Here is a 16,972-nt window from a genome sequence, read left to right on the forward strand (position 1 = left end):
CTCTCTATCTCCCCTCTCTCTTCTTCTCCCTCTCTCTTTGTCTCTGTTTCTATGCAGATCACACTCAAGCTTCTGACTCCTCTCCCTCTTTCTGATTGGTTGTTGTGGATTTATGAATGATTGTTTGTAATTCTGTTCATTCAGTTTCTGATGATTCTTGTTATTATTATGCTGTTTGGGAGCGCCTTCCCTTTCACTCCCTGACAACACACACACAAGCGCACACACACACACATACACACACGTGCATACACACACACAAACCCCTCCCCTTTCTAACCACAGTCCCTCCCCTCACAACTGGCTATTATGTAACACAAGTCTCTGGGTATTAGTTATGCAAATGTTATACATTTGCATTAATTTGCAATTTCTCTCTCTCTTTCTCTCCCTCCTTTTTTCTCTCCCTCCATCTGTCTGCATCACTCCCTCTGTATCTTGCCCAACCCTCTGCCATCTCTTCTCTTTCTCCATCTCTCTCTCGCTCTCTACCTCTCTATCATCCATCCAACCCCTCTGCCATCTCTTCTCTTTCTCCATCTCTCTCTCGCTCTCTACCTCTCTTCTCCGGTCTCTCGCTCTCGCTCTCTCTATCATCCATCCATCCCTCTCCATCGTCTCCACCTCTCCCTCACCTCCTCTCTACCTCTCCCTCACCTCTCTCTACCTCTCCCTCACCTCCTCTCTCCCTCACCTCCTCTCTCCCTCACCTCCATCTCCAGCCACTACCATCTTGGACGCGGAGCCGAAGCGTAGCGCGGCGTCGTCGACGACGGCGGCCCACTTCCGGTCTCCATGGCAACAGAGTGTTAATGTGTTTGGCTCGTGGAGCAGGCCGGACTGTGTTCAGGAGTTACACCAGGAGGCTCAGCTTAACCTGCAGAGTCTGCTGCAAGGTACAGTAACTAACCCTGAGGGTGTGTGTGTCGGGAGTGTGTGTGTGTTTTGAGTGGAGTGGAGTGTGTGGGTGGGTGGGGGGGGTTTGAGGAAGGAGGAGACGAGGGATAATGTGATCGAGACTAGGGGGTTATGTGATCAAAGCTACAGCTGCCGTGTTTTTATGCATGGTGGTGTGTGTGTGTGTGTGTGTGTGTGTGTACGTGTGTGGGTGGGTGAGCTTGTATTTTCCCTTGCTCTGTTTTTTCTTATTAGTTCCCCTCCGGTGCACAAGGGCTTTAGGGTTGATGTTGTTTTGGCTTTCATCCCTCTCTCCTACTTTCCTCTCCCTCTCTCCCACTTCCTCTCCCTCTCTCCTACTTCCTCTCCCTCTCTCCCACTTCCTCTCCCTCTCCCTCTCTCCTACTTTCTCTCCTCTTCTCTCTGTCTCTCTTCCTCCGCTCTCTCCCACTTCCTCTCCCTCTCTCCCACTTCCTCTCCCTCTCTCCCACTTCCTCTCCTCTCTCTCCTACTTCCTCTCCCTCTCTCCCTACTTCCTCTCCCTCTCTCCTACTTCCTCTCCCTCTCTCATACTTCCTCTCCCTCTCTCCCACTTCCTCTCCCTCCCTCTCCCACTTCCTCTCCCTCTCTCCCCACTTCCTTCTCCCTCTCTCCTACTTCCTCTCCCTCTCTCCTACTTCCTCTCCCTCTCTCCTACTTCCTCTCCCTCTCTCTCCGTCTCTCTTCCTCCGCTCTCTCCTACTTCCTCTCCCTCTTCTCTCCATCTCTCTTCCTCCTTCCCTCTCTCTCTTTCCTCCTTCCCTCTCTCCCACTTCCTCTCCCTCTCTCCCACTTCCTCTCCCTCTCTCCTACTTCCTCTCCATCTCTCTTCCTTCTTCCCTCTCTCTCTTCCTCCTTCCCTCTCTCCCACTTCCTCTCCCTCTCTCCCACTTCCTCTCTCCCACTTCCTCTCCCTCTCTCCTACTTCCTCTCCCTCTTCTCTCCATCTCTCTTCCTCCTTCCCTCTCTCTCTTCCTCCTTCCCTCTCTCTCTTCCTCCTTCCCTCTCTCTCTTCCTCCTTCCCTCTCTCTCTTCCTCCTTCCCTCTCTCTGACGCATACTAACCCTGATTGGCATCTCAGATTATCTCTGCATCCCAAATGGCACCCTATTGCCTACATAGTGCACTACTTTTGACTAGACCACAGGGCTAGTATAGGGAATCGGGAGCTATTTGGGAAGCAGGTATGTTAAGCCTTCCCTCCGCCCTTTATTCAATGAACAGATGAATGAATTCATGAATGAATGTTTACTTTCTGCCGATGATCATCACCACCCACCTTTTTCCTTCCATCTTTTCCTCTCTCTCTCTCTCTCTCTCTCTCTCTCTCTCTCTCTCTCTCTCTCTCTCTCTCTCTCTCTCTACCTCTCTACCTCTCTCTCTCTCTACCTCTCTCTCTCTCTCTATTTTCTATCTCACTGTTTTCTTTCTCTCTCTCTTTCTTTCAGTCTCTCTCTCTCTATTCAATTCAATTCAAGGGCTTTATTGGCATGAGAAACATGTGTTAACATTGCCAAAGCAAGTGAGGTAGATAATATATCAAGTGAAAATCAATCCAAATTAACAGTAAACATTACACATACAGAAGTTTCAAAACAATAAAGACATTACAAATGTCATATTATGTATATACAGTGTTTTAACAATGTACAAATGGTTAAAGGACACAAGATAAAATAAATAAGCATAATATGGGTTGTATTTACAATGGTGTTTGTTCTTCACTGGTTGCCCTTTTCTCGTGGCAACAGGTCACAAATCTTGCTGCTGTGATGGAACACTGTGGTATTTCACCCAGTAGATATGGGAGTTTTTCAAAATTGGATTTGTTTTCGAATTCTTTGTGGATCTGTGTAATCTGAGGGAAATATGTCTCTCTAATATGGACATACATTGGGCAGGAGGTTAGGAAGTGCAGCTCAGTTTCCACCTCATTTTGTGGGCAGTGAGCACATAGCCTGTCTTCTCTTGAGAGCCATGTCTGCCTACGGCGGCCTTTCTCAATAGCAAGGCTATGCTCACTGAGTCTGTACATAGTCAAAGCTTTACTTAATTTTGGGTCAGTCACAGTGGTCAGGTATTCTGCCGCTGTGTACTCTCTGTGTAGGGCCAAATAGCTTTCTAGTTTGCTCTGTTTTTTTGTTAATTTCTTTCCAATGTGTCAAGTAATTATCTTTTTGTTTCTCATGATTTGGTTGGGTCTAATTGTGCTGTTGTCCTCTCTCTCACTGTCTCTCTATTTCTTCAGTTTCTCTCTCTCTCAATTCAATTTATTTCAATTAAATTCACTTTATTGGTATGACGTAACAATGTACATATTGCCAAAGCTTACTTTGGATATTTGTAATAACAACAGCAACAACAATAACAACAGTAACAACAATAACAACAGCAACAACAATAACAACAGCAACAACAATAACAACAGTAACAACAATAACAACAGTAACAACAATAACAACAGTAACAACAATAACAACAGCAACAACAATAACAACAGTAACAACAATAACAACAGCAACAACAATAACAACAGCAACAACAATAACAACAATAACAACAGCAACAACAATAACAACAGTAACAACAATAACAACAGCAACAACAATAACAACAGTAACAACAATAACAACAGTAACAACAATAACAGCAACAACAATAACAACAGTAACAACAATAACAACAGCAACAACAATAACAACAGCAACAACAATAACAACAGCAACAACAATAACAACAGTAACAACAATAACAACAGCAACAACAATAACAACAGTAACAACAGCAACAACAATAACAACAGTAACAACAATAACAACAGCAACAACAATAACAACAGTAACAACAATAACAACAGCAACAACAATAACAACAGCAACAACAATAACAACAGCAACAACAATAACAACAGCAACAACAATAACAACAGTAACAACAATAACAACAGCAACAACAATAACAACAGCAACAACAATCACAACAGTAACAACAATAACAACAGCAACAACAATCACAACAGCAACAACAATAACAACAGTAACAACAATAACAACAGCAACAACAATAACAACAGTAACAACAATAACAACAGTAACAACAATAACAACAGTAACAACAATAACAACAGCAACAACAATAACAACAGTAACAACAATAACAACAGTAACAACAATAACAACAGCAACAACAATCACAACAGTAACAACAATAACAACAGTAACAACAATAACCAAGGGTCAAAATAACCAAACATTGACCAATATCAATAAGCATAGAGGACACTGTCCCCCAACAGGACGGGTAGCCTGTTCCCATCAGAGAGGTCTTCAATGTAGTTCTCTGTCAACCCACAGCTCTCTGTGTCCTCCCCCAACAGGACGGGTAGCCTGTTCCCATCAGAGAGGTCTTCAATGTAGTGCTCTGTCAACCCACAGCTCTCTGCGTCCTCCCCCAACAGGACGGTAGCCTACTCTCATCAGAGAGGTCTTCAATGTAGTGCTCTGTCAACCCACAGCTCTCTGCGTCCTCCCCCAACAGGACGGGTAGCCTGTTCCCATCAGAGAGGTCTTCAATGTAGTGCTCTGTCAACCCACAGCTCTCTGCGTCCTCCCCCAACAGGACGGGTAGCCTGTTCCCATCAGAGAGGTCTTCAATGTAGTGCTCTGTCAACCCACAGCTCTCTGCGTCCTCCCCCAACAGGACGGGTAGCCTGTTCCCATCAGAGAGGTCTTCAATGTAGTGCTCTGTCAACCCACAGCTCTCTGCGTCCTCCTCCAACAGGACGTGTAGCCTGTTCCCATCAGTGAGGTCTTCAATGTAGTGCACTGTCAACCCACAGCTCTCTGCGTCCTCCCCCAACAGGACGGGTAGCCTGTTCCCATCAGAGAGGTCTTCAATGTAGTGCTCTGTCAAACCACAGCTCTCTGCGTCCTCCCCCAACAGGACGAGTAGCCTGTTCCCATCAGAGAGGTCTTCAATGTAGTGCTCTGTCAACCCACAGCTCTCTGCGTCCTCCCCCAACAGGACGGGTAGCCTGTTCCCATCAGAGAGGTCTTCAATGTAGTGCTCTGTCAACCCACAGCTCTCTGCGTCCTCCCCCAACAGGACGGGTAGCCTGTTCCCATCAGAGAGGTCTTCAATGTAGTGCTCTGTCAACCCACAGCTCTCTGCGTCCTCCCCCAACAGGACGGGTAGCCTATTCCCATCAGAGAGGTCTTCAATGTAGTGCTCTGTCAACCCACAGCTCTCTGCGTCCTCCCCCAACAGGACGGGTAGCCTATTCCCATCAGAGAGGTCTTCAATGTAGTGCTCTGTCAACCCACAGCTCTCTGCGTCCTCCCCCAACAGGACGGGTAGCCTGTTCCCATCAGAGAGGTCTTCAATGTAGTGCTCTGTAAACCCACAGCTCTCTGCGTCCTCCCCCAACAGGACGGGTAGCCTGTTCCCATCAGAGAGGTCTTCAATGTAGTGCTCTGTCAACCCACAGCTCTCTGCGTCCTCCCCCAACAGGACGTGTAGCCTGTTCCCATCAGTGAGGTCTTCAATGTAGTGCACTGTCAACCCACAGCTCTCTGCGTCCTCCCCCAACAGGACGGGTAGCCTGTTCCCATCAGAGAGGTCTTCAATGTAGTGCTCTGTCAAACCACAGCTCTCTGCGTCCTCCCCCAACAGGACGAGTAGCCTGTTCCCATCAGAGAGGTCTTCAATGTAGTGCTCTGTCAACCCACAGCTCTCTGCGTCCTCCCCCAACAGGACGGGTAGCCTGTTCCCATCAGAGAGGTCTTCAATGTAGTGCTCTGTCAACCCACAGCTCTCTGCGTCCTCCCCCAACAGGACGGGTAGCCTGTTCCCATCAGAGAGGTCTTCAATGTAGTGCTCTGTCAACCCACAGCTCTCTGCGTCCTCCCCCAACAGGACGGGTAGCCTATTCCCATCAGAGAGGTCTTCAATGTAGTGCTCTGTCAACCCACAGCTCTCTGCGTCCTCCCCCAACAGGACGGGTAGCCTATTCCCATCAGAGAGGTCTTCAATGTAGTGCTCTGTCAACCCACAGCTCTCTGCATCCTCCCCCAACAGGACGGGTAGCCTGTTCCCATGAGAGAGGTCTTCAATGTAGTGCTCTGTCAACCCACAGCTCTCTGCGTCCTCCCCCAACAGGACGGGTAGCCTGTTCCCATCAGAGAGGTCTTCAATGTAGTGCTCTGTCAACCCACAGCTCTCTGCGTCCTCCCCCAACAGGACGGGTAGCCTGTTCCCATCAGAGAGGTCTTCAATGTAGTGCTCTGTCAATCCACAGCTCTATGCGTCCTCCCCCAACAGGACGGGTAGCCTGTTCCCATCAGAGAGGTCTTCAATGTAGTGCACTGTCAACCCACAGCTCTCTGCGTCCTCCCCCAACAGGACGTGTAGCCTGTTCCCATCAGAGAGGTCTTCAATGTAGTGCTCTGTCAATCCACAGCTCTATGCGTCCTCCCCCAACAGGACGGGTAGCCTATTCCCATCAGAGATGGGATAAAGATAAAGATAAAGATACCAGCCACTGCTGACTTTTGGCAGTGTTTATGTTGAAATATTTTTACACAATAAACTGCAGGTGCATCTACGCATTCTTTAATACATAGATTATAATACAGTATACAACAGTGGGGTACAGTACTCAGCACCCCAACCAGGCAATCCACACACACACAGAGAAACACACAGAAACAGTACTCAGCACCCCAACCAGGCAATCCACACACACACAGAGAAACACACAGAAACAGTACTCAGCACCCCAACCAGGCAATCCACACACACACAGAGAAACACACAGAAACAGTACTCAGCACCCCAACCAGGCAATCCACACACACACAGAGAAACACACAGAAACAGTACTCAGCACCCCAACCAGGCAATCCACACACACACAGAGAAACACACAGACACAGTACTCAGCACCCCAACCAGGCAAGCCACACACACACACAGAGAAACACACAGAAACAGTACTCAGCACCCCAACCAGTCAAGCCACACACACACAGAAACACACAGACACAGTACTCAGCACCCCAACCAGGCAAGCTACACAGACACAGTACTCAGCACCCCAACCAGGCAAGCCACACACACACAGAGAAACACACAGAAACAGTACTCAGCACCCCAACCAGGCAAGCCACACACACACAGAGAAACACACAGGAGCAGTACTCAGCACCCCAACCAGGCAAGCCACACACACACACAGAGAAACACACAGGAGCAGTACTCAGCACCCCCAACCAGGCAAGCCACACACACACAGAGAAACACACAGGAGCAGTACTCAGCACCCCCAACCAGGCAAGCCACACACACACAGAGAAACACACAGGAGCAGTACTCAGCACCCCAACCAGGCAAGCCACACACACACACAGAGAAACACACAGAAACAGTACTCAGCACCCCAACCAGGCAAGCCACACACACACAGAGAAACACACAGGAGCAGTACTCAGCACCCCCAACCAGGCAAGCCACACACACACAGAGAAACACACAGAAACAGTACTCAGCACCCCAACCAGGCAAGCCACACACACACAGAGAAACACACAGGAGCAGTACTCAGCACCCCCAACCAGGCAAGCCACACACACACAGAGAAACACACAGAAACAGTACTCAGCACCCCAGGTGTAACACCAAGGTCTGTACAGTTCTGTACCTCATCCATTAGTCCCAGGTGGGAATTGGGAGATTGTATAGATTGGGATATGGAAGATTATATAGATTGGGATATTTGGAGATTGTATAGATTGGGATATTTGGAGATTGTATAGATTGGGATATGGGAGATTGTATAGATTGGGATATGGGAGATTGTATAGATTGGGATATGGGAGATTGTATTGATTGGGATATGGGAGATTGTATAGATTGGGATATGGGAGATTGTATTGATTGGGATATGGGAGATTGTATTGATTGGGATATGGGAGATTGTATTGATTGGGATATGGGAGATTGTATAGATTGGGATATGGGAGAATGGGACCAGCTTGACTTTAAGTATTATAGCTAATGTTACTGACATTAAATTAATATATTTTGGACATCAAGTTGTCAGCGTGTGTGTGTGTGTGTGTGTGTGTGTGTGTGTGTGTGTGTGTGTGTGTGTGTGTATGTGTGCGTGTACCTGTGTGTATGGGCCCTTCAAAAACAGCCCAGCCCCACCCCTAACAACCGGGACCCGTTAACAATCGGCTTAACCTTTTCTTACTTCTCCAGTAATGTAATGGGGGAAGTAGAGGAGGAACGATACCCCTCTTTCAGCACAACAGGGTCATCTGATAACGTACAGCCTGTCTGCCCCGCGAGCTCTCTTCTGTCACATTCCTTCCTTCTGTCCGATGTTACCCTCTGCCTTGTTCAGGGGAACAGTGGGTTATCTGTCCGATGTTACCCTCTGCCTTGTTCAGGGGAACAGTGGGTTATCTGTCCGATGTTACCCTCTGCCTTGTTCAGGGGAACAGTGGGTTATCTGTCCGATGTTACCCTCTGCCTTGTTCAGGGGAACAGTGGGTTATCTGTCCGATGTTACCCTCTGCCTTGTTCAGGGGAACAGTGGGTTATCTGTCCGATGTTACCCTCTGCCTTGTTCAGGGGAACAGTGGGTTATCTGTCCGATGTTACCCTCTGCCTTGTTCAGGGGAACAGTGGGTTATCTGTCCGATGTTACCCTCTGCCTTGTTCAGGGGAACAGTGGGTTATCTGTCCGATGTTACCCTCTGCCTTGTTCAGGGGAACAGTGGGTTATCTGCCTTGTTCAGGGGAACAGTGGGTTATCTGTCCGATGTTACCCTCTGTAGCGCATCACTTACACAACTGAATTGTGTCTTCCACATCCACAGCGCCCAGGGAACAGTGGGTTAACTGCCTTGTTCAGGGGAACAGTGGGTTAACTGCCTTGTTCAGGGGAACAGTGGGTTAACTGCCTTGTTCAGGAGAACAGTGGGTTAACTGCCTTGTTCAGGAGAACAGTGGGTTAACTGCCTTGTTCAGGACAACAGTGGGTTAACTGCCTTGTTCAGGACAACAGTGGGTTAACTGCCTTGTTCAGGAGAACAGTGGGTTAACTGCCTTGTTCAGGACAACAGTGGGTTAACTGCCTTGTTCAGGACAACAGTGGGTTAACTGCCTTGTTCAGGGGAACAGTGGGTTAACTGCCTTGTTCAGGGGAACAGTGGGTTAACTGCCTTGCTCAGGACAACAGTGGGTTAACTGCCTTGGTCAGGGGAACAGTGGGTTAACTGCCTTGCTCAGGACAACAGTGGGTTAACTGCCTTGCTCAGGACAACAGTGGGTTAACTGCCTTGTTCAGGGGAACAGTGGGTTAACTGCCTTGCTCAGGAGAACAGTGGGTTAACTGCCTTGTTCAGGGGAACAGTGGGTTAACTGCCTTGCTCAGGACAACAGTGGGTTAACTGCCTTGCTCAGGACAACAGTGGGTTAACTGCCTTGTTCAGGGGATCAGTGGGTTAACTGCCTTGTTCAGGGGAACAGTGGGTTAACTGCCTTGTTCAGGGGAACAGTGGGTTAAATGCCTTGTGCAGGAGAACAGTGGGTTAACTGCCTTGTTCAGGAGAACAGTGGGTTAACTGCCTTGTTCAGGACAACAGTGGGTTAACTGCCTTGTTCAGGACAACAGTGGGTTAACTGCCTTGTTCAGGAGAACAGTGGGTTAACTGCCTTGTTCAGGACAACAGTGGGTTAACTGCCTTGTTCAGGACAACAGTGGGTTAACTGCCTTGTTCAGGGGAACAGTGGGTTAACTGCCTTGTTCAGGGGAACAGTGGGTTAACTGCCTTGCTCAGGACAACAGTGGGTTAACTGCCTTGGTCAGGGGAACAGTGGGTTAACTGCCTTGCTCAGGACAACAGTGGGTTAACTGCCTTGCTCAGGACAACAGTGGGTTAACTGCCTTGTTCAGGGGAACAGTGGGTTAACTGCCTTGCTCAGGAGAACAGTGGGTTAACTGCCTTGTTCAGGGGAACAGTGGGTTAACTGCCTTGCTCAGGACAACAGTGGGTTAACTGCCTTGTTCAGGACAACAGTGGGTTAACTGCCTTGTTCAGGGGATCAGTGGGTTAACTGCCTTGTTCAGGAGAACAGTGGGTTAACTGCCTTGTTCAGGACAACAGTGGGTTAACTGCCTTGTTCAGGACAACAGTGGGTTAACTGCCTTGTTCAGGGGAACAGTGGGTTAACTGCCTTGTTCAGGGGAACAGTGGGTTAACTGCCTTGCTCAGGACAACAGTGGGTTAACTGCCTTGGTCAGGGGAACAGTGGGTTAACTGCCTTGCTCAGGACAACAGTGGGTTAACTGCCTTGCTCAGGACAACAGTGGGTTAACTGCCTTGTTCAGGGGAACAGTGGGTTAACTGCCTTGCTCAGGAGAACAGTGGGTTAACTGCCTTGTTCAGGGGAACAGTGGGTTAACTGCCTTGCTCAGGACAACAGTGGGTTAACTGCCTTGCTCAGGACAACAGTGGGTTAACTGCCTTGTTCAGGGGATCAGTGGGTTAACTGCCTTGTTCAGGGGAACAGTGGGTTAACTGCCTTGTTCAGGGGAACAGTGGGTTAAATGCCTTGTGCAGGAGAACAGTGGGTTAACTGCCTTGTTCAGGAGAACAGTGGGTTAACTGCCTTGTTCAGGACAACAGTGGGTTAACTGCCTTGTTCAGGACAACAGTGGGTTAACTGCCTTGTTCAGGAGAACAGTGGGTTAACTGCCTTGTTCAGGACAACAGTGGGTTAACTGCCTTGTTCAGGACAACAGTGGGTTAACTGCCTTGTTCAGGGGAACAGTGGGTTAACTGCCTTGTTCAGGGGAACAGTGGGTTAACTGCCTTGCTCAGGACAACAGTGGGTTAACTGCCTTGGTCAGGGGAACAGTGGGTTAACTGCCTTGCTCAGGACAACAGTGGGTTAACTGCCTTGCTCAGGACAACAGTGGGTTAACTGCCTTGTTCAGGGGAACAGTGGGTTAACTGCCTTGCTCAGGAGAACAGTGGGTTAACTGCCTTGTTCAGGGGAACAGTGGGTTAACTGCCTTGCTCAGGACAACAGTGGGTTAACTGCCTTGCTCAGGACAACAGTGGGTTAACTGCCTTGTTCAGGGGATCAGTGGGTTAACTGCCTTGTTCAGGGGAACAGTGGGTTAACTGCCTTGCTCAGGAGAACAGTGGGTTAACTGCCTTGCTCAGGACAACAGTGGGTTAACTGCCTTGTTCAGGGGAACAGTGGGTTAACTGCCTTGTTCAGGGGAACAGTGGGTTAACTGCCTTGCTCAGGAGAACAGTGGGTTAACTGCCTTGCTCAGGACAACAGTGGGTTAACTGCCTTGTTCAGGGGAACAGTGGGTTAACTGCCTTGTTCAGGGGAACAGTGGGTTAACTGCCTTGCTCAGGGGAACAGTGGGTTAACTGCCTTGTTCAGGGGAACAGTGGGTTAACTTCTTAATCACTAGGCTACCTGCCACCCCTACACTCTAACCACTAGACTACCTGCCGCCCCTACACTCTAACCACTAGACTACCTATCACCCCTGGGGGTTATGGGGAACGTAGTGGGCCCTGGTCAAAATTTGTTTGCTATATAGGGAAGAAGGTGACATTTGGGAGGCATCTTCTGTCACATTACTCTGTTCTCATGATTGAACATTGACTTTCAATGAGTAGCCTTTTCCTGGGATCGTTTTGTACGGTTATGACAGTTCAGTTGTAATTTGATGGAGTTACTGTGTCACCAGGGTGAAAATGATTGGCAGTTATAATTTTGTAATATCGCTGCAATATTACTGACACTTATCTACTCAAAGGGAGGGTTGACAAGGACAGAGGAAAGGAGACAATGACACAGGAAAGGAGACGATAAGCAAGGGGTAAAGGGGTCAAGGAGGGAAGAAAGGGAGCCCTTTAGCAGAATGGAATCCATCTCCAGCTCCATGATGTCACCGGTATGATGTCACCGGTATGATGTCACCGGTATGATGTCACCGGTATGATGTCAGATCACAGGAATGATTTGACAAATGAAGGAGGCATATCAAAAGTATTGGAGCAGGACCTGTAACAAAACTCAGTCTGGGCTTCGTCCCAAATGGCACCCTTATCACTACATAGTGCACTACTTTCGACCAGGGCCCGTAGGGAATAGTGTACAATAGCACATCGATTTTAAAAAACAAGGATTAAAACACAAAGAGAAGCTTCAGAGACTCATTTCCATTGTGGTCCTGCTTGTTTTAACAGTTCAATAAACAGTAGGGAACAGTGTTACTGTATACCAGACTGATACCATCTACCTCCTCTAACACGGTTACACAGTCCCTTACTGTTACACACACACACACACACACTAGCCCCTCTCTGCGTCCTTCACTATACTGTAGTGTACTCTACTAACAGTAACTGTGTGGATCTCTCTCTGTTCTCCTCCCTCTATCTCTTTATGTGGTCTGGTGACTTGAGCTTGAGTGGCGTCACACATCTCTCTAATTGGCTAATTATTCTCTGTGTGTGTGTGTGTGTGTGTGTGTGTGTTCACTTGAATGATTCCAGTTGAGTATTTATAGCAGAACCAACAGTAGCTAGTAAGCAATACGGTCATAGCAGCTCCAGGCTCTGCGTTCCAAATTCCCCACACAGTGCACTACTTTTCACCCTATGAGCCCTGGTCAAAAGCAGTGTACTACATAGGGACTAGGGTACCATTTGTCTCACTGCACTGTAACTTTAGCGTCAGCATATTTTACCATAAATATCATATGTTTTAATGGGGGAAATGTTAGCATGGTTATGCTAATTAAAAACAGGATTAATACGTTTTTCCACTGGAATGCTAATGCTACGTTAGCCTGAGGTGTGAGACAGAGGATGTATCCCAAATAGCACTCTATTCCCTACGTAGTGCACTGTATAGGGAAAGAGACAGTGTTGGGATGCTCAGTCATGTCTAGGGAGAGAGCTGATGTTATCCTTGAGTCCAACAAACTCACTTACCTCCATATTTGCATTATTTTACAGTCAAAAATCTCATTGAGAGAAACTTATTTTTCAACTTATTTTTCATAACAGACCTGGTGTATTACTTGTGTATTTGTTGTTGTTGTTCTTTCGTCACTTCTGCACATTGCAGATTTCATTTAACTGTTATCACTCACCATATATATATATATAGCCTTCTGTGCTCCTTGCAATGCCACCATAGAATGGTAGAACCTCTCTTGTTCTGCTATTTCTATACCGTGATGCATTCCTACATTCACAGGGAAGTACAATATCTGTCTGTACCTCACATTAAGAGCAGCTTTGGATGAGAATAGGGACTCGTACCGTTGTGTTGAATAGACTGAACGTTTCACTGTATGTTTTATAGCGGAACATCTGTCTGTTGACAGTAGCTACAGTCTGAGAGACTGTGTGTGTGTGTGTGTGTGTGTGTGTGTGTGTGTGTGTGTGTGTGTGTGTGTGTGTGTGTGTGTGTGTGTGTGTGTGTGTGTGTGTGTGTGCGTGCGTGCGTGCGTGCGTGCGTGCGTGCGTGCGTGCGTGCGTGCGTGCGTGCGTGTGTGTGTGTGTGTCAGGTCTGCTACTTCCGATAGTTAGACTAATACATTAAACAGAAGCACTGGCATAGATTTAAGTTTTCAAAAAGAAATTGCACCACAAAGCAGATTTCATCTAGCCTGGTCCCAGATATGTTTGTGGTCTTCCTAACTCAATTCAACTCATGACAAGGAGTTTACATGATGGCATACTGGCTAGATTTCATTACAGTGCAGCAAATGCAACACAACATGTGTGGAAATGTAATCAACAAAGTCATAAAGAAGTTGTTGCTGGTATTCTCATTCATTCCACATTCACCATAAAGTATACTAGTAAGGTTTGTAAGGTACCTGACTACAACCAGTAGTACACGACATGTTCTACTTCCCCTTAAAGAGTGCTAACTGAGGATGTTACATTTGCTGTTAGTGTCTCTTGTCCTCGTTATAAAGAAAGGTTAAATTAAGAAGTGAAGTTAGGTGATCAAGTTGCCAGATTTGTTTTCTTTAGCCAGACTAGAACCAGACCTGGCAACCACAGGCTCCCAGTAAGGAGGTCATTATTGTTCAAACTAGAATCAGTTGCCAGGTCTGCCCCTCTTCCCTGGTCAGGGGATTCACTCCAGGCCATTGTTGATTAAAGGGCTGTTCCATTGTCTCCGGGATACTGGAATTGCTAGGCAACCCTACACTAGGAGGAAGGCATCCGTATTGTCCCAGAGAGCAAGTTCACTTACAACCCCCTCCCAAACCCTGTACCCCCTTCAAACCACCCTCCCCCCAAAAAATGAGTTTGGGGGCGGGCCAGGACTTAGGGTGGGGTGTGTGTTGCATGCGTGTGTTTGCATGTGTGTGTGTGTGTTTGTGTGTGTGTGCGTGGAATGGGAGGGAGTATGGGGTTGCAGGGATGAGTGAAGAGGGGGTGGGGTTAGGGGAGTGGAGTGGAGGAGTAGAGGATTGTGTTTTGGGGCAAAATAATGGCTAGTGGGGGTGTTTTGGGAGTTTTGGGGGGGGTTGTGGAATGGTAATCAGTATGTTTACAATGGCCTGAGGGGGAGTCCTGAGGAGAGTGGGAAACATGAGGAGAGAAAGAGAGAGAGAGAGAGAGAGAGAAGCAGGGAGAGAGAGAGAGAGAGAGAGAGAGAGAGAAGCAGGGAGAGAGAGAGAGAGAGAGAGAGAGAGAGAAGCAGGGAGAGAGAGAGAGAGAGAGAGAGAAGCAGGGAGAGAGAGAGAGAGAGAGAGAGAGAGAGAGAGAAGCAGGGAGAGAGAGAGCGAGAGAGAGAGAGAAGCAGGGAGAGAGAGAGAGAGAGAGCAACAACAGGCAAGAAAGAAAGAGAGAGAGGAAGGAGAAAAAGAGAAAGGAGGTGGAGAGAGAGGAGGTGGATAGAGTATGCAGTGAGCCAGACTAGAGGTGGATAGAGTATGCAGTGAGCCAGACTAGAGGTGAATAGAGTATGCAGTGAGCCAGACTAGAGGTGAATAGAGTATGCAGTGAGCCAGACTAGAGCCTAACCGGCTGGTATCTCTGCAGTGTGTATTTATTGCATGTGACTAACTGGTGTTTCTGCTTTGAACAGACTTCAAGAAGCAGCTAACGGGACGGATGTTCTGCAACTTGACTAACTCTGATGTGTGTGTGTGTGTGTGTGTGTGTGTGTGTGTGTGTGTGTGTGTGTGTGTGTGTGTGTGTGTGTGTGTGTGTGTGTGTGTGTTCCTACAGACTTTGAAGAGCAGCTGTATGACACCAAGTTAACAGGCCAGACGTTCCGCCACCCCACAGTGTCTTCTCAGAGTTCTGACGATACCACCACCCTGAGTCGTTCCCCTCTCTCCCTCAACAACAAGAGACCTGAATTCCTCTTCCTGGTAAATATTTACGCCTTTATTTAACTTTACAGTTACCTACTTAAATTATGTTGCACAACGATGTAAGTCAATAAGTGATCATTTTAGTTAATGTATGATATATTTGGGCTTGAAATACCAGGTCTGCATGTGTGACTTCACATGTTTCAGAGAGTCTTAACGTGTCATTTCCTGTGAGATGATGTGCAAATTTGTTTCAGAGCTGGGTTTTATGTAAATGTTACCTATGTATTGGCACTGTTTATTCATTAGAAACACCTGCTTCAAAGTTCTTTCTGTTCGTGAGTCGTCTGAGAGCCAAACAGCTTTTCTCAATAGTCTACACTTGGGTTTCCACTAGATAAAACCATCAAAATGGGCCATCAAAATATATTGTACAATTTCATGAAAACAAGTTTTTTTTTTTTTTTATGGGTCTTCATTTATGGTTAGTGTTAGGCTAAGGTTAGGAGTATGGTTAATGTTAGGGTTAAAGTGACAGGTTTGAAATCTGGTTTTAAGAACAGAAAATGTAGAGAATGACGTGGTTTGGGACTTTGTGGCTGTGGTAACTAGTGACAACCCTACACTTGGCCGCCTTTGCCATGGAGCAAATTAAAATAAATAAAAAAATAATAATAAACTAGTGTTTTAGCACCTCCCCCTTTTTTTACCAGCAAATTATCATAATCCATTTTCTCATTTGTCAAATTGCTCTTATTTGTTAGCTAGTCTGCATAAAACTAAATATATTACAATTTTGACATGATTGCATTTTAGATCCCCCCCCCCCCCCCGTTAACCCAAGATGAATGGTTTGACCTCTAACTCTTAAGGCAGGGTTGACTCATTTTCGACCATTCCATTGATCCTAAAGAGAAATCTCCACCGACCCGGGGCACCGGGCCATGTGAAACAAACGCCCATAGCTTCAATACACGCTCCAAACCGTTCAATCGTTAGGCTGTCCGTATTACTGGAGCTTCTATTCTGGGGTTTTTCTATGGCGGAGTCGAGGCCGCAATTTAGATAACACATCATTATATAGCTGCGAAATGTAGATAACGCATTGGGGCAGCAAGTAGCCTAGTGGTTAGAGTGTTGGGCCAGTAACTGAAAGGTTGCTGGAACAAATCCCTGAGCTGACAAGGTAAAAATCTGTTGTTCTGCCCCTGAACAAGGCACTTAACCCACTGTTCCTAGGCCGTCATTGTAAATAAGAATCTATTCTTAACTGACTTGCCTAGTTACATTAAGGTTACATTTACATTTAAAAATATATATAGCTGCACAATGTAGATAACGCATTGGTTTATAGCTAGCTAGCTGGATGAAATGAAATGAATGAAATGAGTGAAGATAGAGTATAGCTATTTGATCATGTCCGTTTGCATGTGCAAATATTAATGAAATACTCAGTCTGAATGTGGGGCGTGTTGATACACATTTAAAGATATTTACATAAACAGCCCTGATTGGCGGATAGGATCGTCTAGACTCTAGAGTCGACCCCACTTACCCCTTCAAAGTAGGAGGATACATATGCAAATCAAAGATGGCTTGTCATTGGTCAGAATAATCAGATCAGATTGTGATGTCATGCTGTTGGCG

General features: G+C 47.0%; 1 protein-coding gene across 2 annotated transcripts in view; it reads left to right on the plus strand.

Moving 5' to 3' along the window:
• The window catches only part of LOC109906183 (NHS-like protein 2), a 137,759-nt gene that overhangs the window by 97,474 nt on the left and 23,313 nt on the right, over nt 1-16,972 (plus strand). For both annotated transcript variants that reach the window (XM_031791792.1, XM_031791793.1), the window contains exons 2-3: nt 723-896; nt 15,237-15,382. In XM_031791792.1, the coding sequence (XP_031647652.1) occupies nt 723-896; nt 15,237-15,382 (320 nt within the window). The remainder of the gene's footprint in view (nt 1-722; nt 897-15,236; nt 15,383-16,972) is intronic.

This window comes from Oncorhynchus kisutch, linkage group LG16, assembly GCF_002021735.2.
Source record: "Oncorhynchus kisutch isolate 150728-3 linkage group LG16, Okis_V2, whole genome shotgun sequence".
NCBI classification, from domain to species: domain Eukaryota; kingdom Metazoa; phylum Chordata; class Actinopteri; order Salmoniformes; family Salmonidae; genus Oncorhynchus; species Oncorhynchus kisutch.